We start from the raw sequence: 22207 nt of genomic DNA, 5'->3' as shown, positions 1-22207 counted from the left end.
TAGTGTGTGTTGTGCTGGTATGAGTAGATCAGACACAGCAATGCTAATGGATTTTTTTTTAACACCTCACTGTCACTGCTGGACTGAGAATAGTCCACCAACCAAGTAGTCCTATTTTGCATATCTCTCTAGTTATGAAGATGGTCCCTTCATAGGTACATATTTTGTAGTTTGAGATGCATAGGTTCATATTATGTACTATTAAGTTGTATATTTTACATTAAAAAGGGAAACCATCTTACACAAACCAGTTCACATATGACATGCAGCCAACTTCAAAATTATATATATTGGGTCAGATATGCCTGTGTGGTGGAGATGGAATCTAAAACTAAAGTATTTTTTGAAATATACACTATAAGACCAAATGTATGTGGGCACCTGACCATAAGCTTGTAGGATATTGAATTGCTCACTTCTTTATATTGATAATTTATATTGACTTGCTCCCTCATTCCTTTGTAGCTTTAATATAATCCACTCTTCTGCAAAGCCTTTCTACTAGACTGGAGTGTGGCTGTGGTGGGAATTTGTGCCCATTCAGTCAATAGAGTCAATACAGAAGAAAAGCGCTCAGTTGGGTTGAGACCAGGGTTGTGTGTAGGCAACTGGAGCTTTTTCGACCACAACTAGTCCAACCATGTATTTATAGATCCTTATACTGTACAATAGAGAATGCCTGTATATATATAAAAAAACGAGCTACATGACTGAAAATGTCTTTATTCACTGCGGTGACAACTATAACTGTAATATAACCTAACCACAATAGGATACAATTGTATTTTGTCCTCATACAGTGAGGTGGATGGTTAATGAGACAACATGTCTCTAAGGACCATTGCTGGATATTTGGATCATTGCTGGATATTTCTGAAAAGCCACCCAATGCAAGAAGAAAGCAACTTATTTCTGGCAAACCACAAACGCTATGCTTTCACATGGAACAACAAACACCCCACTGTTACGTAAAGTAAAGCTCTGAGGATACAGTGCGTCATGAACTTAATACAGTACCATGACGTTGTACATTTCTGAATGGTCTGAAAGGATTCTGTATTAAGTCGAGCTGTTAGACTGCTTATTAGAAACAGCGCTATTGTGTTGGCACGGAAGGTATCGTGTAAAGTACTAAATGTGGAGGTGAAAATAAACGTCTTTCAATGGATGCTTTGCAAATTCATTTAGTAGGTGAGTCTACCTTGCAAAGAGCGAACATAAAAGATGACATGTCTTTTATGTGCAACATCTCGGATATTGCTAATTTGTATCACTGCCTTCATTTAAAGACACTGACCTTTGCAACCCAGTCAGTGTGACTGCAGGTAGTGTTGCAGTACCTATTCTAGGTGTATTTCTAGTTCATTAAATTATGTGGAACTATGACCTAACCTTGTTAGCGCAGCTGTAGTTGCATATTTTCTCCTCTTTTTTTGATGAACTGAACTTGGGTATGTTTTGTGCCTACTCCAGATCTGTGCTTCTTTTCTGCGCAACTTGGTTTGGATCTCTTGACTGCATTTGGATTCGTTCTGTGGTGAGTTAACCAAGTGTTGCAAGAGAAGTAAGAAGTAAGGCCTGTTTCACATGCACTAGTCACACAAGCACTTGATAAATCAGATATAGAGGAATTACTGCACATAGAGGACTGCTAATCTCTTGAACTAATGCAGCTATAGCAGTAGTGAATAGAGAGAAAATCTATTTGAAAATTTTGCTTTGCATGTTACTCGATGAAGTACTTTAATCTACTAAGAGATGATGGATTAGAACCAGCTAAAGACTGTCAGATTCCTTTATGAAATGGAAAGCAGGAACTTGTTGCATATTTTAATATAATCACCTGAGAATATTATCATACTGTAGTCTCTGATTATCAGAGCCTGACAAATACCCACCAACCAAAGTGAGAACCCACCTTCCACCTCCAAAAACAAACAGTCGGGTGAGCTGGGTGTAATTATGGTTTTATTCTTTTCTGCTTTGGTTTCTGCAGATCAGAGTCACAGTTGGTGTAGAAGTAGACAGTCTTATAAGTTCGAATGTGTTTAGAAGGACGGACTGACCTAGGCTTTGTGTCTTTAGTTCTTATATTTTCTGCACTTTTTATTGAAGAGTCAGACTGAGCTTAGAAGTATGTTGAGTGCCTTTGAGATTCTTTATTGATCTGAATGCTTCTTGGTTTTTGTTTTCAGACAATGTCTACTTTAACAGTTGATGCCATAAAGAGATGGACTATTTGTCTTTGTGGAGAATCTAAAAACAACCGAACAACTAGAAATAAGAATATTTGTTAGGTCTTACTTTTTTAGTAAATTGTTGACAAGCAGTGGCCTATAGACATCAACTCTCTCTATCTATTTCCTCGGCTGCTCCCGTTAAGGGTCACCGGATCCGCATTATTGATTTGGCACAGTTTGTACGCCGGATGCCTGACACAACCCTCCCTATTTATCCAGGGTTGGGACCGGCACCACAATGCACTGGTTTATGCATCCTAGCGGCCAGGTACCTATAGGACAATTCAGTGTCTCTAATTAGCCTGGCTGCATGTTTTTGGACTGTGGGAGGAAACCGGAGCACCCAAAGGAAACCTACGCAGACACGGGGAGAACATGCAAACTCTGCACAGAAAGGACCCGGACCACCCCACCTGGGGATCGAACCCAGGACCTTCTTGCTGTGAGGCGACAGTGCTACCCAGTTAGTTATTGTCTTTTCTTAATTATGGCCACTTGAGATACACTTGACAACAGAATTCAGTTTATAGTGAATAAAAATTACTGCGCTGTAAATAACAGGTGTGTGGATGTTCCCAGATGTTCTGTATATATATAAAAAATCATTAAAGATTTTACTACAGGATTATGTTTCATAGACCATTGCTGTTGAGTTAAAAATCTTGTTGTGTGTATCTTCATATGTGTGTAGTACTTAATTCATTAAAGGCGTTAATATTTTTGACCTGCTAGAATTTTACTGTGATGTATTTACTGTGATGAAAAAGGGACGTCAGGCACATGATTGTGTCAGTAACCCTCCAGTATGTCTGACAGCACGGCTACACAAGTTTATTTTTCAGCCTTGGGGAGAGCAGTTTAAAGCAGCCAGCAGATGATGCAATGTGGAAAAAGACTTGCACATCATGGATCATCTAATCATCTCTGTGGACTGTACAGGGATTCTACTAGGGTCTATAATAAATAATCATTATCATGTTTTAATACAGGGTGGCTCGGTGGGTAGCACTGTTGCGTCAGAGCAAGAAGGTCCTGGGCTTGATTCCTAGATGAAGATGCATTGGTTCTGTCTTTGTGGAGTTTGCATGTTCTCCCTGTGTCTGTTTAGTTTCCTCCCACAAGTCCAAAGACATTCAGTCAGGTTAACTAAAGCTATTAAAGTCATCCTAGAAATTAATGTGTGTGTGTGTGTGTGTGTGTGTGTGTGTTTTTGCCCTGTGATGGACTGACGATCTGTCCAGTGTGCTTAATTTCCCCCAGTGAATTGGACCCACTGTGATCTCTTCATCATGGCACCTGTTAGTGGGTGGGATATATTAGGCAGCAAGTAAACATTTTATCCTCAAAGTTGATGTTAACAGCAGGAAAAATGGACGAACGTGAGAAATTGAGTGAGTTTGACGAGGGCCAAATTGTGATGGCTAGACGACTGGGTCAGAGCATCTCCAAAACTGATCCAACAGACAAGCTACTGTAGCTCAAACTGCTAAAGAAGTTAATGCTGGTTCTGATCGAAAGGTGTCAGACTCCATGCCTCGACGGGTCAGGGCTGTTTTGGCAGCAAAAAAGGGACGAACAAAATATTAGGAAGGTGGTCATAATGTTATGCCTAATCAGTGTATGTTATAATACTGAATTTTGAGATAATAACTGAATGCCCATGTCTGTTTTGACCACACCCTTTCAAATTAAGCTCACTGCCTCACATCTCCATAGATGAACAATCAGAGCAGGAAACGGAAAATCACAGACGAGCTCAGTGACTTTCACTTATGGTTCTGTTGTAAGGAAAAGGCCTCAATACCTGCCAATATTGGTAAGGTAGTGGTACAGCACCAGCTTATTACTTGATTATTGATTATAACTTTGGGCCCCACATGTTGCATCAAATGTGTCGAGTAAATGAAGCAACCCTCAGTGATACAGCTTTCTAAGATGGATATTATAATATTCATTCATTTTCATGAACTGCACTTAATAATTATTCACACAATTTAAAAAAGCTAATCATCATGCCAGCTAGTTTTTGGGAGGTAAGAGTACTAAGTGAAAATCAATGCCACACTCCAAGGACTAAACCCAGAACCCTGGAGCTGTAAGCCACCATCAACATTTCCTGCACTCTCGGCCTTGTTAATATGCAAATACCGTCGGGCTTATTTACAAACGCATTAGCAGCCGAAAGAGTAAAAAATGCATCACAATGATGAATATGTTATATGCACACAGATGCAACGGTTTAAGACTTTGGGTAGAAATGCAACAGTGCCCCCTGCTGGTTGGCAGACTCTGCTCTTCTTTCTAACCTTGTAGTTATGGCTGTCTTGGGAGAGCAGCTGGTGAGAAGGGGGTCACACATTGACTTTGGGAATGCGGATTTGATCCCCACTTTCCGACACTGTCTTTGCATAGTTTTGCTTGTTCCTACTATGTATGTGTGGGTTTTGATAATACTTCTGTTTTTACTCACCTAGAAACATTCAGTAGGTGGATTTGCTGCTCCTACTCACCCCTTGTAAATGAGTGATTGAGTTAGTGACTGAGTGAATTGCCCTGTGGTGGCTTGCCGGCCTGCGCACAGGGCTTTTACTGGACCCCTTGAATGAAACCCTGATAAGAATGAAAAGGTTAGTAATAAATAATTAAATGATTGATGACTCACACTTCGTTTTAACAAAGCTGGTTGGGTCATTAACACCCACCAAATCCTGCAGTCCCCTCACATCCTGCTAAGTAGCTGTATTGATTTAGTAAGGTATGAGGGATGTACAAGAGGGAATCAAACATGAGCACAGATTCATTTTTCTTCAGAATCTATCTTTGCAGTGTTTCCCACCCCACGTACACTTCTCTCGCCTTTGACGTCATTTAAACCCAGTTTGTCACCAGCATCCTGTGATGCATGGTGGATGGACAGGAAGGGGCCAGACACGGACAGTAAAAGATGGTTATGTAAAGAAGAAATATGATGAGACAGAAGCAGAAGGAGGGAAGCAGGGAGAGGGAGAGTGGAGGACCGTGAGGAGGCGTTTCAGGTATCATAAACATGGTCTGACAGGTGCTTAGCATTTACAGTATTTGCAAGCATGCCTTGGTTATGGTGTAGTATATCTCTGAGGGAAACCAAACACATTAGATATTAAAGCTGCACATTTTCAACAGTAAAATAATTTCACTGAGACAGATCAGTGTGGGTCATTTCTATAAAGGATGACATGACAGAAAGAGGGATTAAATAGATTCATTACAGTACAAATAGGAACCCTTTATGCATCCACACACACACCTACACACACATCCGATGAAATGCTTGGTTGATTACAATTCTATGGCGGTACTCTGCTGAGTCAGGTGTCTGCGCAAGACCATGATTCACAATGTGAGATGAATTTTAATTTGCACAGAGATACACCACATGCACTGAACTCAAAGGCAGTGAACAGACAACAGAATGTGCAACATGCAATATGATAAGTAGGGGCTTTATCTCAAAACATTACTAAAGCTCTTGATATTTAATTGTTCCTTCTAATGCATTTAAGGTGGAAATATCTGAAAAACAAGACAAACCACAATCGCTTGAACAATGTGAATAAAGTCTTTGATTTGTACCTGAAGAAAACAGAGAGCTTGTCAACATTTCTTCTGCTTGTCATGTTCCAAGCACTTTTATTCCATCTTTACTTCTCACAAATAAAAACATAAAATAATTCCCATCCAAATGGTGAACAGTGTACAAATAGACCATTAGGAAACAAAAAGACAATAATTATACAAAAAAATAATCCCTGCTGTTAGCGTCCAGATTTGTGATGTTCAGGGGTATTTTGGAAGGCCATTAAAATGTTAGAATATGTGACTCATGGACTCAAGTACCAAGAGATAGTCCAGCAGGTGAACCTCACTCAGAAAGGGTTTTAAATTCCACAGAAAACTCAGTACTTTGCAGGTAGTAAGCCAACAAGCTGCCATGTCACCATGAAGACCTGAAGAATACAGCACGGTCTTATACTGTATAAACCTTTTATAAGGGTCACTAGGACTGCTTTTTGTCCGACCTCTTAACTTGGATGTTCAGCTTGAAGAGGAGCTCCTGGTGACATAGTTGTAAAGTTAAAAAAAGTTTACAAGCCACATAGAGATGTACAGATGTATTATATTCTAACTTGTAGAACTCTAGAATATAACCAAAATTCTTTTTAATGGTTCTAACAACAAATAATTGGTAAGAAATACACTCATGAGACCAGTGTCCATTTGCTTGTCACTGCTGAAGTAAACATTCATGAAAATGTTTAAATGTTTGCTGTAAAACTTGAACTAATGTATGTTTTTTTTTTCTTTAAACATCAGTGCAATTTTGTGTTTACCCAGGATTGTGTATGAGATTTTAAAACACAGATCCATGTGCCAACTTAGGAGTTATGAGTTTGGTCCTTGTTTCTTGTCTTTGTCTGTGGGGAGTTCTGCATGTTCTCTCCATGTCTGCATGGGTTTCCTCTTGGTACTCCGGTTTCCTCCCAAAAAATGGAGAAGAAGCATTGGCTGCTTTAAATTCCCTATGTATCTATCTAATTGAGTAAATGAGTAAGTAAATGAGTGAGTGTTGCCCTAGGATTGTCTGAATGACCATTTTTAAATACAACAATAACATAATGTAGGTATTTGCTGGCCTCTGCTGATGAATAATTATTTTTATTCACCTGATTTAGAAACGAACATGTTAAATATATGGATGGAAATAATGTTTTTTGATTTGTCGTGTGTGTATTGCTAAATGTATCGTGTTTTAATGTGTGTTTTTAATATGAATGAATGAATAATAAATGAATGTATGAATGTTTACTCACTGAGTGCTTACGTCACGAGTTTTCTCCATCACGGACGGTGGATGGATACGCTGTTATTCGAGGCACTACCATATGGAAGACCGTATGTGTTGTAATCGTAGCATTCCTGTTGTTTTTGCATTCCTAAATAAATAGAGATTAACATAAATTACTACAAAGTGGAAAGACGCGTTGTAGTGCGTGTATTTTCGGCGTATTGTCTTGGATAACAAGAGACTACTTTGACGCGCGGAGGGATAAAGTAGCAAGAGACACAGGGCGAACAGGTGCCTGACGCAAAAGCGATAGCGGAGTACGTGTAGCTAACGGTTAACATCAGAGCCCAACACATACACAGAAACAAACAGTTAAACTAACATTTAATAGGATAAACATCGGCGTATGAGCACGAAATTCAACATGGTGTGAAAGGTAAGACTTGTTTACACTTTGCTGGACTGTTAGCTTTACGTGCTAGCTGTAAGGTACATTAATAACAAATTAGCATGTTAGCTAGGCGTTAGCTCGCTGTGTTGCAGGTGTGTCGGTTAGTAAATGATGCACGAATACACAGTGAGTCAGGTTTTGTATTTATTCTTAATTTAACTGACTTGGATATATAAAATACTTGTTTTGTTACCCAGGGATGTAAATAAGTACTCAATAATACAGAAGTGGATTTATTAAGGACCGTCTGCATCATTACCTGACAGATGTACAGATCATTAAATACAAATAATAATATTACTAACATAGAATTAAACTAATTCAGCACATTTCTACTTATTATACCTGATGTACCTGCTGTCTCCACACTGTTAAACTTGATTATGAAATTCTGGCTCAGAGATAATTGACTATTATTGAATAATTGGCTGATATAGCAAGTAATTTAACAGGATTTTTTAAAAATCCCAACAACACTGCTGCACCTAATACATTAATACCAGACGGTGGCTCGGTGGGTGGCACTGTCGCCACCCAGCAAGAAGGTCCTGGGTTCGATCCCTAGGTTCGACGGTCTGGGTCCTTTCTGCATGGGTTTCCTGCGGGAGCTCCGGTTTCCTCCCACAATCCAAATATGTACAAGTGAGGTGACTTGGAGACATTCATACCAGGACATTACATGCTACCATGTTATTACTATGTCAGTGTTGTTGCAGTTGTGAGAATGGACCACCACCCAAACATAATTGAAGGGGATTGGGCGGTCAGTGGGGTACCAACATACAGAGCCACGAATGGGCTGCAGTTAGTAACTGTATACCTCCAAGTTCATCTGTATGGTAGCTGTATGACTGAAACTACTGATCTCCTTGTTTTTGAGACTAGTATAGGAAGCATGGACTGTGTGATCTGACAAGCGAGCTACAGTAGACAAAATCTAATAACCACTGTTTACATTTACATTTTCAGCATTTAGCAGACGCTTTTATCCAAAGCGACTTACACAATGAGCAATTGAGGGTTAAGGGCCTTGCTCAGGGATCCAACAGTGGCAACTTGGTGGTGGCGGGGCTGTTTACAACTGTGGTGAGCAGAAACCAGATGGCCTGTGAAGGCAAAATGTTACATTAGGGTTCACTTATTAGCCAGGAACGGGAATCTGTGTCTACAGTGAGCACTGGCTCAGCAGAACTGGACAATGAATTACTGGACACACCTGTAGGAGTTGTTAATACACATTGAAATGCCATGTCTTGGTGTTTCCAGTTCAACTAATGAAGTATCTGTGATGGTACTCATGAAGACATTTTAATGATCCAGGAACTAAAGTCTGTTGTTGTTATATCACCCACCCCACATCAAAATCGTTTTGTTTTTCAGATGAGCCTTGTTAAGTTGAACATAGCTGAAAGTCTGCTGTTGTATGTGCTTTATCCATCTGTATTGGATAGAGCAGCTCACAGTTGTTTGCTGTTGAACACTTCACACACAGGTTGGACTGTTTGTCTATGGTGGTTCCCACTCTTGTTAACAAAAGCACTGTTAGAAATCTGGAGATTCTGCTGGGTGTCTTGGAGACTGTTTAGGTATACAGTACTTTAAAAAAAAAAATGCTTTTGCGGAAGCTGGCTATTAAATTTGTGTCCTTTTTAATTATTGTGGTCTATCATCAAATGTGAAATTCCTTTCCTTCCTTGTTGGGCTCAACACAGTGAGTCATGCACAGCATTCACTCCCCCCTTCTTAGGCTGTTATTAATGTCCCCACCTCCACAACAGTGACGCTGACGTGGTACAGCGCATGCTTTCTAGACCTCAGGCTGTGTTGAGTCTACAAGGTGCTGGGTTATTTTCACGTTAATATACAAACCAATAGATGACAAATTTCATCTAGTGGCTATGTTTACAATCAGCCGACTAATCTGTTTAGAAACGGACTGATGGCTCAGTGTAAATCTAAATGTGATTTGTGTCTTATTGAACAAGGTAGGCAATTCTTTCATTCTGTGGAATAGTAAACTAATAACCATGTAAACGTCTGTATCCAGTTAGATTGGTGGTCAAAGTATAGAAATAGAATTACTGGCATAACTGGGCACTGGCATAACATACAGATTTTTGACTGTCTTCTCCTGTGGTTCTTATTAGTGGTTCATTGTGTTGTGAAGTTTAGAAGGATGCGGCTAAATAAAATCAAACCTGCTGTGATGACCCCCACCCAAACAGGTCTGGCACTGAACCCGGCCATAGAGTTGATCATTTAGTCCAAGTACAAAATCTTATTACTAGCTTGCCATGCCCCCCTCATACTGTTTTACTTAGATAGAATAGATTTTGCATCACTTCTTCCATTGTTGAAGTTTGGCCTGAGCATGTATGACTGGACACACACTATTAAAAGATTATGTGAGTTTAAAATTTGTGGAACAGGAAGAAGAAAGAAAAGCTTTTTTAAATCCTGGATCTCTTTAGAAACTGCAGCTGCCCATCCCTCCTTGGCATTCACTCAAGGAAGCTTTTCTGAATAGTTAAGGAAATAATTTTGTGTGGGTGCTGGTGGGAATAAGTATAAAAAGAAAGAATGAAATATTTGCCTGCAAAAACAAACACAAAAAAACCCCAAATGCTTATGGACATGTTTGCTTTTTCCCTTCCTCTAAATCTTTATTTTCTCTTGTGTAAATGAGGCCGTGTCCTCCTCGCTTCCTTTATTCTTAATGGGCTTGTCATGGGTTCAGCTCAGAAACAGCACAGCTCTCAAAGTTGTATTGTTGATGGCAGGGGAGCTTGAGCTTAAATACTGCATTTTCAGGTGCTTTTGTGTTCTTGTGAAACCTAATGCTGGTGAATTCCAGGAATGTTTAGTCCTGTATTGATAATTAAAGTGCTTTTAGGAGATTTTAAAGCACAGATGTTTTGCACTTATTATTTTACATTCATTAACTCGCATGTATTACTTCTGATGTTTTTCAACTTTGTGTAGGTCTGGTGAAACCTAATCTGGATTTCTTTGTCCAAGTCATAAAACTCCACACCTTCCACCACCATGTCCGGTAAGCCGTCTCTTCTCTGTGTTTTTTTCTTCTTGTTTAATTTGTTTAGTTATCAATGTTTTTACAATGCTTTTACAAACTAATGTATGTTTTTTGCAGGTAGCTACACCCCGGTCCCTGGGGGCCCTTTTTCAGCACTCACACCTAGCATGTGGCCCCAGGACATCCTGGCCAAGTACCAACAGGTATTTTGCTTAAATAAATATGCACTTGAATACAAATTTCTGTCCTTTCTCCCCAGTTATTAATTTTATTTAGTGTCATGTTAGTTTTTGTGAATTATAGTGTGCGACAGACAAATCTGTTTTTGAGGATAACATAACCTTACATTACTGCCATAACATTGTAATTATGTCCATATTTTTTTAGAAAGACCAAAATAGTGAATCAGAACCTCAGTATGATGAGTTTGGCTTCCGGACCGACAGCGATGGTAGGCATTTTATTGTAATATCATCACATGTACCAGTACAGCACAATGTCAGTGATATAACTATGTCATGTTGTCCTTATGTACCCGTGAACGTCATACTTCCTTTGCTGCTCCTGTGCGTTAGATGGGGTGGAGTCACGCGGGTGTCAACGACCTGATGGAGCTTCACATAGAGAAGACCCACAGCAGAGGCTGCGCTGGCAGGCCCACCTGGAGTTCACCCACAACCACACAGTCGGAGACCTCACCTGGGACCTCATCTCTCCCATCTTGCCCCGCTCAGAACGCCTTCGATCACTTGTGCTGGGTGGTATACCACATAGCATGAGGCCACAGGTTTGCACTTCTTTTTGACACCCATTCTGTCTTTAGGATCAGCAATGTTATGTAGGGGTTGAATAATTGTGGCATGGCGTTATTAAGAAAATATTCTGCAACTCTAAAATACATTAATGTAATCAGATAAAGATCATTAAATCTGATGGCCTATTCATGTGCATGTTTTTGCTGCACTGGCTATTATAAAGGCAGCTTTGGCTAATTTTACGGACAGGAACACTGTCTAATCAGTCGAGGGCCGGTGACAAATAACCCGAGGACTTTTTATCTAATCTTGTTTCCTTTTTCTTCAGCCCCTTAAAAATGCTTATGTAATAAAAATCTAGCAAGATCTTCAGGTTGTGGCTTGTTTGCGTCCATAGTAACTTGTAATCTTTACCTTTAATAACTGACTAACGATAGAGAATTGCAGTTTGATAAAAGATAAAACCCACCGGATATATTAAGTAACTGAAAGTTTTTGAAGTTAAGTGAAGTGTCTTTTGACGTGTTTAAGGTGCTGTGCTTCAGGAAAAGCAAAAGTGCAGTCTCATTCCGTCTGCTTGTTGTGTTGCACTGTATGTTTGTTCTATTTTTCATATTGAACGTTTGTTTTTTTGTTTTGTTTACGCATCTTGACTTGTAGTGTGCTATAGTGGTATAAATAAACTTTCCTTTCATTTTGTAGTTATGGATGCGCCTGTCAGGCGCTCTACAGAAGAAGAGAACATCAGACATTTCTTACAGGGAAATCATTAAAAACAGCTCAAATGATGAAACCACAGCAGCCAAACAGGTACCAGACGACACGACTGTTGCGGACGGGTGCAGTAGGTTTAGTGTAAACTGGTTAATTATCGTTCCTATAAATGGCTTGTATCATTCCTCACCAGATAGAGAAAGATCTCTTGAGGACCATGCCCACGAACGCATGCTTTAGTACCCTGACGAGCGTCGGCGTGCCCAAACTCAGACGGGTCCTGAGAGGGTTGGCATGGCTTTATCCAGACATCGGCTACTGTCAGGGAACCGGCATGGTAAGAGTGGTCACTTTAATAAGTTTATTTATTTATTAGGATTTTAACATCATGTTTTACACGCTTTGGTTACAATCATGACAGGACAGATAATTTGGACAATTATGGACAATTTTGTATCATCAATTGAAACACACACAGACATAGGGAGAACATGCAAACTCTACACAGTTAGGACCTGGACCGCTCCCCTCCACCAATCGAACCCAGGATCTTCTTTCTGTGGGTGACAGTGCCATCCTAACTACATAAGCAAGTTTGTTTGCAAAAGTATGTGGACGTTTCGCTGGTACACACAGGAACACTGTGCTGCACAGCTGGAAAGAGTACTAACAGTTAAACCTGGGTGATAACAATATTCATTAAACATCTGTAAAGCATTAAGCATCTGTGTTCTGTGAAAGTTATCATCATTATTATTATTATTTGTTTAAGGTTGTCGGGCATGATCTAAAAAGCCTGAATTGGTGGATACACTGTTAAATGTAAACACAGACATGAATTCCTTTTTAATTGATTGAGAATAATGAATTTAATCATAAACACTTAATTGTTTTAGGGTTGTTTGGGGTGAGAAACAAGTGATGTACATTGCTTTTCTAATTACACTTTACCCTCAAATCCTCAGTCTGTGTCCCTTTTTTTATAGGTGGTGTCGTGTTTGCTGCTCTTCCTGGAGGAAGAGGACGCTCTGTGGATGATGTGTGCCATGATTGAGGATCTGCTTCCCCCATCCTACTTCTCCTCTACGCTGCTCGGTGTTCAGACAGACCAGCGGGTTTTGCGGCACCTCATCGTGCAGTACCTGCCCCGCCTGGACCGCTTGCTACAGGAACATGATATTGGTCAGACAAACACTTTTTTTTTTTTTTTTTTTTTTTTTTTTTTTTTTTTAATATAAATATACAAGCAGTTTTCTATAGGTGATCCATAGGCTAAATCCTATTTTTGTTTTGTTCTCTAGAACTTTCTCTCATCACTCTGCATTGGTTCCTTACCTCGTTTGCCAGTGTGGTGGATATCCGAGTGCTGCTGCGTATCTGGGACCTGCTTTTCTACGAGGGCTCCATTGTGCTTTTCCAGGTCACACTGGGAATGCTTAAGTTCAAGGTGTGTTCTTGGTGCACTGTCACACTTAGTATTAACATCAGGCATTGCTAACATAGACTTGTATGATTCAGATCTAAGAGCAATATACAATATTGCAATGTCTTTATTTAGCTGGGATTCAGATATTTGAACTGTCTTAGTGTCTTAGTCTTAACTGCAAATTAAGTGTTTTTCTGTAAATGGTTTTCTTGCCTCTTTAAAAATGATGTTGCGCCTACTATTGCAGGTTTTTGTGTTATAGATCTCTTAGTTTAAAACTGGGAATTATGGACTTGTATTAAATGTTTTCTGATGAAGGGGGGTGGGGTATTACTAATACTAACCTGTATTTAGTTGGGGCACAGGTAGCTCAGCGCTCAAAAGGTGGCCAGTTCTACTTCCACCATCACCAAGTAACAACTGTTGGACCCCTGAGCAAGGTTCTTAACCCTCAATTGCTTAAATTGTGTTCTGTTTTTATGATAAAATGACAATGTAACTCACAAGAGTAAACACGGTGTTATAGATAGATAGATAGATAGATAGATAGATAGATAGATAGATAGATAGATAGATAGATAGATAGATAGATATCTGATAAAATGACTCTGTGTTGTATCACACTGTCTTTTGTTGGTTTATTTCTTCTGCCTCTTACTGTCCAAGTGAAGTGTTTCTTCTGCTGCACTACTTTGTAGGAAGAGGAGCTGGTGTCGTCAGAAAACTCAGCATCTATATTTAACACTCTGTCGGACCTGCCCAGTCAGTTGGAGGATGGCTCGGCAGTGCTCGGAGAGGCCGTGAGGGTGGCCGGCTCGCTCACTCAAGACACACTGGACGCTCAGAGACACAAGCACCTGGCGTACATCCTGGCCGAGCAAGCGCAGCTCAACTCCAACAACTCGCGTTCTCTTAACAGCAGTCTCAACAAGGCAAGCTTGTGTGTGTGTGTGTGTGTGTGTGTGTGTGTGTGTGTGTGTGTGTGTTTAATTTCAATTCAGTTCCAGAAGAGCCGCCAAAGCACAAGGCAGAAATACCCAGGACAGGGCGCCAATCTATCGAAGAGCTTTCTAGTTCCATTAACTGTCGGAATACACATCAATATAATGACATCTCGCTGGATTTGCAGGTGGTGCGGAGGCAGGGTCTGCGCAGGAAGTCCACGCTGAGCTCGCTGCTGTTCGGGGAGGACGAGGCAGAGGCACTCAAAGCCAAAAACATTAAGCAGACAGAGCTGGTGGCAGCACTACGGGAGGCCATCGCTCGCACAGCTGATCACTTTCACTGCCTGGATCCTCACCAATCCACCATGGTCAGTCACACAGTATTCGTTTAGTCATTTACCTCAGCTCATATGTCGAGGTTCATTATCGAGAGCTGTTCTATAAACATCGGCTGCTGTCTGAAATCAATCCAGTTATACTGCAATTCAGTCAGTTGTTCACTTATGATTTTAATATGGGTGAATAGTAAAAGTTATATAGTATATGTGTATATTATTTAGAGATCCACAGTTGAAATCTCAGACACAGGCAGATTTGCCTTTTTATTTTGGTTGATGTTGATGTTGGTTGAGCCTTGCAAGTGCCTTAACACCTAGCTGTGTGTGACCGTTTATAAAACTGTGATGTCCATTTTTTGATATACACAATTGTCAACATTTCCTGTATGTTTATTAATTTCATTTAATTTTTTAAATGTTGCTCGACCTTCATTACAATAGACAGACACATTCTGCCTAAACTAAAACTGCACAACCAGTTGTTTTTTTCCGCTCGGGATTAAACATATTGGGCAGGAAAACTATGTGAACTTTTAGGCTAACGGCTCCCCCAAAAACCATGTGATTAATATGACGTGTGTGGTCGGGCAGTAGGTGTCCTGCTGTATGAAAAAGCAAAGTTGAAATTTGCGGCTGTTAAAGATTTATTTCTGCCCTGCTTACTTATTTCCCCCTCCTTAATATATCAGGAACTGACTCCGGATTACTCCATGGAGAGTCATCAGCAGGACCACGAGAACTTTTTAGTGGTTTCACGGACTCGCCGGAGACGGGCGAAGGCACTTTTGGATTTTGAGCGGCATGACGACGATGAGCTGGGCTTTCGGAAAAATGACATTATCACAGTAAGTGCCAATCGATCACAAACGGCACACTTCTGTTTTCTTTTTGCCCTGAAACTGAGATTTCTCTCTCTCCCTCTCTCTCTCTCCCCGTCTGTCTGCTCTCTTTTTCAGATTATCTCACAGAAGGATGAGCATTGTTGGGTGGGAGAGCTGAACGGGCTGAGGGGTAAGAGCCTCTAAACGCGCACTGTGCAGCATTCTAATTGGCCTACATGACTTTAATGTTGCTTTATGTTGTGTTACAGGTTGGTTTCCAGCTAAATTTGTTGAAGTCCTTGATGAAAGGAGTAAAGAGGTGAGTCAATATCGAGTTAAATACAGCCTGTATAGCCCTGGGATGATATTAAATGCATTTTTCAAAACCAACTACTCAAGTAAACTGTGTATAATTACATTCAACCAACGGTAGAGCTTCAACGATACACTTATTAGTATCCATTATTCTGGCTGTGTTTTGCATAATTGGGTTTTGTGTGTGTGTGTGTGTGTGTGATGTATTCAGTATTCCTTAGCAGGAGACGACACCGTGACTGAGGCAATAACCGATTTGGTCCGGGGAACATTGTGTCCGGCGCTCAAGGCTATTTTTCAGCATGGTCTGAAGAAAACATCTATACTTGGAGGACCCTGTCACCCCTGGCTTTTCATTGAGGAGGTACAATGATCGTACATTCTAATCTTAGACTCAAAGCTCTTAGTCAGCTACTATAAAATGTTCTTTTTCTGATGTTGTGTTTTTTGTTCACATTCATAACTGTTCTCAGTTTATCCTCCGCACATGTAACAGGTACAAAACCATTTCGCTAGATTTGTATTTAACCCTTTAATGGTCTCACCAACAAAATAATGTTTAAAAGATTGTTTTTTGCATTTTTTAGTTTCTTGGGATTAAACCAACAACAAACAGTTAATATTTTATAATAGCATTAATAGTTATTAATAGTATTTACTAATGAGCCTCAACCAAACAGTTAAGATCACAAAAATCCAACTTTCATGGATGATTTTCAGCTTCTAGCTTCAAAGTAACATATAGGTTAGAAAGGTTGTTTTCAACTCCTCTGAACTCCTCGGTTCGAAACCGGGCGCCATCTAACGGGCATAATTGGCAGTGCCTGCAGCAGACACGGTTCTGCTAGGGAGGGATGACCGGACTATGTGGGTGGGGTCTTCAAACGCTGTGTAAGGACCCGGATTGGCAGATAGAGAGGCGCCTGTGCAGAGTGCATGGGTGAAAAAGGTTCCGCTAAGGGCCGCGCGTGGGTCGGAGGAGGCGTGAGCAGCACTATACCCACATCGACTTCAATCAGTGATCCCTCAGCAGCGGAAGAGAAATTGACTACACTAAATTGGGAGAAAATGCTTAAAACCATGTACCAGTATTTTTGAGTTTAACACACGTCAACCAAGTAGTAGATACGACCCAAACAACATTATGTAAATACAGCTTATTTTTACCCAAGTATTTAGACAGCCAAATGCTCGAGCAGACCATTAAAGGGTTAAGCATTACTTTGAGACCTTTGGGGAACTGTTTGTATACTCCATTGCATGGATAATTCATTCATTTTAGAAAGGGTGTAATTGTCCTGATTGCAGGCTGCTAGCAGGGAGGTTGAGAGGGACTTCAACTCGGTTTACTCCAGACTGGTCCTGTGCAAAACATACAGGTGAGTCTTCAGACCTGCCCCACACTGTTTCCTTCTGGGTTTAGCCAAATTTAGTCTCTGGTTTTAACAAGAAAGGGTCTTAATTTCTACAAAACTATCAAAGCTATTGAAATCAGTGCTTCTGTAACTATGCTGTGTATTAACTGCTGCTGTACTTCAGGTTAGATGAAGATGGGAAAGTGCTGACTCCTGAAGAGTTGCTCTACAGAGTGAGTCATATTCTTAGTTACGGTTTCTGTCTCCTCATGAAAGCAATCTCGCACTACATGGTCAGGTCTTCTTTTTTCAGGCTGTTCAATCTGTCAATATGAGTCACGACTCCGCACACGCTCAGATGGATGTCAAGTTTCGCTCTCTCATCTGCGTGGGACTGAAGTAAGCTCTTCCTTTAGTAAGAACTCGATCTGTATCGGAACTTTGCTCTGCGATTAGCTCATTTCTGTCCATGGATTTTCCTTGTGGTCCGTGTTGCAGTGAGCAGGTGCTGCATCTGTGGCTGGAAGTGCTGTGCTCCAGTATTAACGCAGTAGAGAAGTGGTACCAGCCCTGGTCATTCCTGCGCAGTCCAGGTTGGGTTCAGATCAAGTGTGAGCTCAGGTGAAACATCTGTATAAGTTCAGTGTGTTGTAGTGCATCTGAAGTGTGTTTTCTGGTATGTCTGATATGTATGTGTATGCTTTACAGAGTCCTCTCCAAGTTCTCGTTCAGTCTTTCACAAGATTGTGAATTGCCTGACAAAAAAGAGGTACGTCATTCTCACAGTCTCATCGTTAGTTTATACTGGTTTTACGTCTTGCAGACTCCACATGACGAGGGCATTTGTGTGTCTGCTGTTCCAGAAGTCACCCATTCTGAAATCAGAAGTGGTGGATGTCTTGGTGCAACATCACCTCTTTAGTTGGGACCTCTAGGTAAATCTGGGAAACGAGTTAGCCCTTGTGTTCTGTTCAGGTCAAAAACAATCAATCAATCATTTTACTGGCAAAACCGTACGTACGTGCATTTATAGGCGAAGGGGAAAAGATGACGGGATGATAAAACTTCTTTTGTCAAAAGTTTACTTACACGTGTAAGCGTGGGTGACATTTCAGGGTGGGATAGCCATGACTAGGGATGTAACGATACACTCTACCCACGATGCGATTCACGATACTGGGTTCACAATACGATTTTTCCAGATTTTTTTTTTTAACTAAATTAAAAAATAAAATAACATTCTGTATTTGTGCTTATTTTTTATTTATCTAAATAATGAATGTCCTTTTATTTTTGAGGTAGGTACAAACTATGCAAAACAATGCTGCACATTTCCCTTTTTGTGTAAAAAAAACAAACTGAAATGGAATAAATCCCACATTAAATAAATGAGTAATATAAAAAAAAGAAAGTAAACCTCACATAAATAAATTCTGAACCTGGCAACCCTGTAGTGACGTCAACCAGGCGAGGTGAACAGCGCCCTCTGCTGTTTAAAGTGAATATCGATTCATTATACATGTAAACCGATTTGAATCGTTACACATGTGAATCGATTTTTAACTGTCTTGTGGTGCATCGTTACATCCCTAGCCATCACAGTCTACATTGTACATTAAATAGTATCTTCTGATGGCATAGTGTTGAAGAGACGGCTCTGCACTCGTGGAAGACTGTCCCTTACTGCTAAACATGCTCGGCAACACGTAAAATAAGCTTAAAACAATTAAATGTATGCTTTGTGTAATCTATCAATCACAGTTAGCTTTCACAAACGCTACTGTATGAACTATTTTGACTTTGGTTTAAGCTGTATACAAGTGTCCCAAATAAATGTCAATTTTGTCCTTTATTAATGTTGTTATCTGTAATGCTTTACTATTTAGTGTGTTGTAAGGAATTGGACAGAGCCCTTTAGCAACATAGCATTGTACAATCAGAACTAAGCATGCAGGTTCTTATATTTGTAATCGTAATGCTTTTGCTGAATAAGCACCAGCTCCAGACATAGTCGGTGAAAAATGTGACTCGATGGATCAGAACACATGAAACAGAACACAAGGGTCAGACATTTAATAATAAAAACAGTTCGACTGCTTCCCAGTAACTACCATATAGTGCTGGTAGTGGCTATGGCTTCGGGTGTTTGCCTCTTTTCTACCGGCTTCTGCTTGCATTGTAGTTAACCTAAGCATTTAGCAGCACTCTTTTAAAAAAAACCCTCCTTTTCAAAATGACTGGTGTGCTAAGCTTTGTTTTAAGATTTACATTAAGCATGAAAGAAACCACAATCCACAGCCGTGTCTCCGACTGCCACGTTGTCTTCTGCTAACCACAGCCTTCTAAACTTCAATCAGCATACTTAATGATGATCAGTTTTCCCTTCTTACTCTTCTGCATTTTGTTCCTGACATACTAAGCATGTGCCAATAATTCTGTGCAATAATGTTCAATATGGTTTGTTTCGCGTTCTCTTTCTGTTTATGTAGGAAAAGGAGCAGAAGCCTCTGAAGGAGGGGGTTCAGGACATGCTGGTCAAACATCATCTCTTCAGCTGGGACATTGATGGCTAGAAATGGACGTCCTGAGACACACAACACTTGTTCACTCCGATCCTGACCAAAACACACAAATGAAACACTTTATAATGTTGAAATATCTCAGTTCTTAGGGCCCCAAGCTGCCGACTCAAATGTAATCTTTAGAGACGAGTGGTCATCCAGAAGGAAACAAAAGGATGAGTGCATTTATGACCTCTAGATTTCATCTGACCTATGTTCTCCAGCCAGTTTCTTGCCTTGTTTTTGCACATCACCACCTTGGGTTGTTACGATTGCGATGTAAGCACCGTCTATGAAGTTTATTCACTGTAATCACTGCCTCGGTCCAATGTTCATGTCTAGTCATCACAGAACAGTTTCCTGTAACTGTAAAGGGGTTTTAAGTCAGAATTCTAGGGTGACTCGGTGGGTGGCACTGTTGCCTCACAGCAAGAAGGTCCTGGGTTCGATTCCCAGGTGGAGCAGTCGGGGTATGGGTCCTTTCTGTGTGGAGTTTGCATGTTCTCCTTGTGTCTGCATTGGTTTCCTCACACAGTACAGAGATGTACAAGTGAGGTGAATTGGAGATACAAAATTGTCCATGACTGTGTTCGATCCTGTAATAAATGTAACCAAAGTGTGTAAAACATGACGTTAAAATCCTAATAAAGAAATAAATAAGCCAGAACTTTACTTCCCACCTGACTTAGGTTTGATAGGAGACACACTTGGACACCTTGAATAGCGGCAGGTTTAAAATATATGTCCAAAAATCAGGCTATCATCTTTACATTTTGGAGCAAATTATTTAATAATTTGTGTTCAGCTCGCAACAAATCACCTTATCTGACTGTGTAGCAACACTGTCAAAACACAGAAGTTTGTATCTCTTTAAGTGTTCAACTATTAAGCATTCTTTTGAATTGCTGTTTACTGTGCCCCAATATAGAAGATCTAGTAGATCAGAGCACATTCCTGCATCATTTTGGGTTATTTGATTGTTTGTTTGTTTTAATGAATTATATCAATGCATCCTAACAACAAACCCTATAATGAATTGTGTTTTAAGTCAATAACATCTTGCCACCATTGTAAATACAGGTACTTATTCAACCAAGCATAATTCTGGTCTTAAAATGAATAAAAACACACTGGGATTAACCTTCAAATATTTATACTTTCTCCAAATGTTACGTTTATATGAAGGTAAATTTAAATTGTACAGTAGAATTAGTTGAGCTAATATGTTGACCACTTCTGTCTAAAGCCTGTAGTAAATATTTTACATTACATTCTGTCACTGTGGGGCCCGAGAGCACGTCCCTGACTGACCATAAATCAGCTTTATCTTTTTATTTGTAAGATGAACTACTGTAAAATATGATTGTATTTACATTCGTAATGTATAATAACAGGGTAAATATGTCAGGGTTCTGCTGTATGTATTTATCCCAGTCACAATGAAACTCGGGGATCAGTTTGTGTTTATTATAAATGACTGCACACCAGATGTGGGAACAATGCTGGTACCAAACCAGCACTCTTGCTGCTGTGGTTTATTTTAGTTCTAAATGGCGTCTGAATTGAATTGACATTATTCTGGTGTGTGTGATGGTTAAGCATGATCAGCAAATCATAGGGCTTTAGATCATTCCTCATCTCTTGTGCATAGTAATGATAAATACATTTATTCTAAGGACGAGCTGGTTGTGCTTTTCTACCATCGATGTCCTCACCAAGATACCATGTATATCCAAGAGATGCTTGTTCTCTCATATGTGACTGGTGTGAATATACAAGAGCAGCACTTCTCTAGGCTTCCTCTAGGCTGAATGTGTGTTGTATCTGTATTTATACATTTCTACCAAAGAAGTCTCCAAATCCTACACAGATCCTTCAAAAATAATACTTTAAACTTTGTGATTCAGCTCATACTTAAGCGAGTACTGCCCACCTAAAGTCGAGCATGTAAAGAAATAGAGAAAATATTTGTGAACGTAGGTAATGCTAATGTTGAACAAATGATTCTCCTGTGTGGATCCTGACCAACATGTAAAGAAAGTATAAACCCACCAGTCAGTTGTTAAATGAACATTTATGTTTTATTTTTCTTTGTGATGGTGTATAAATAAACTGTATTGATATATTTAACCAGTTGGTGTTTTTTCCTTGATTTTATTTATTGGCTGAAGGTTAATCCTGACGTTTTAACACTAATAAACCTTTCTGTTGGGTCTCGACTTCATAATATGGGAATAAAAACAATATATAATAAAAAAGAGCTTAGTTTGTTTTCAGTTGTCAGCATCATTCTCATCTATAAAACATGTGACTGATTTGTTGTCCAGTAGCAATAAAATAATCTGATTTCATTTAACTCTGGAACCAAAGGTCAAAGCAAAAGGTTTTGGCCTCGAGGGCGTAGATACCAACTATTATTTGAGGTCAC

At 39.9% G+C, this 22207-nt stretch overlaps 1 protein-coding gene across 4 annotated transcripts; it reads left to right on the top strand.

Annotated features, from left to right (window-relative positions):
* The first annotated feature begins 1520 nt into the window (after window positions 1–1520).
* On the top strand, window positions 1521–21909 carry sgsm3 (small G protein signaling modulator 3). Of its 4 annotated transcripts, XM_062984860.1 has the most exons (22): window positions 7397–7501; window positions 10499–10568; window positions 10668–10753; window positions 10938–11001; window positions 11126–11337; window positions 12008–12115; window positions 12213–12356; window positions 13006–13201; window positions 13321–13466; window positions 14144–14377; window positions 14575–14757; window positions 15417–15572; window positions 15684–15738; window positions 15818–15867; window positions 16075–16227; window positions 17172–17242; window positions 17403–17451; window positions 17517–17617; window positions 17717–17839; window positions 17927–17987; window positions 18082–18153; window positions 19708–19780. In XM_062984860.1, the coding sequence occupies exons 2-21, from the start codon at window positions 10562–10564 to the stop codon at window positions 18151–18153; spliced, it is 2271 nt and encodes a 756-aa protein (XP_062840930.1). In that variant the 5' UTR covers window positions 7397–7501; window positions 10499–10561; the 3' UTR covers window positions 19708–19780. The 4 variants fall into 4 exon arrangements, with proteins under 4 accessions (XP_062840929.1, XP_062840930.1, XP_062840931.1 ...); XM_062984859.1 differs by lacking the exons at window positions 7397–7501; window positions 18082–18153 and adding an exon at window positions 1521–1537 and having other exon boundaries at window positions 19708–21909; XM_062984861.1 differs by lacking the exon at window positions 18082–18153 and having other exon boundaries at window positions 17532–17617; window positions 19708–21909.
* The last annotated feature ends 298 nt before the right edge of the window (window positions 21910–22207 follow it).

This window comes from Trichomycterus rosablanca, chromosome 22 (assembly GCF_030014385.1).
Source record: "Trichomycterus rosablanca isolate fTriRos1 chromosome 22, fTriRos1.hap1, whole genome shotgun sequence".
Classification (NCBI taxonomy): domain Eukaryota; kingdom Metazoa; phylum Chordata; class Actinopteri; order Siluriformes; family Trichomycteridae; genus Trichomycterus; species Trichomycterus rosablanca.
This window is presented reverse-complemented; position numbering and strand designations above follow the sequence as displayed.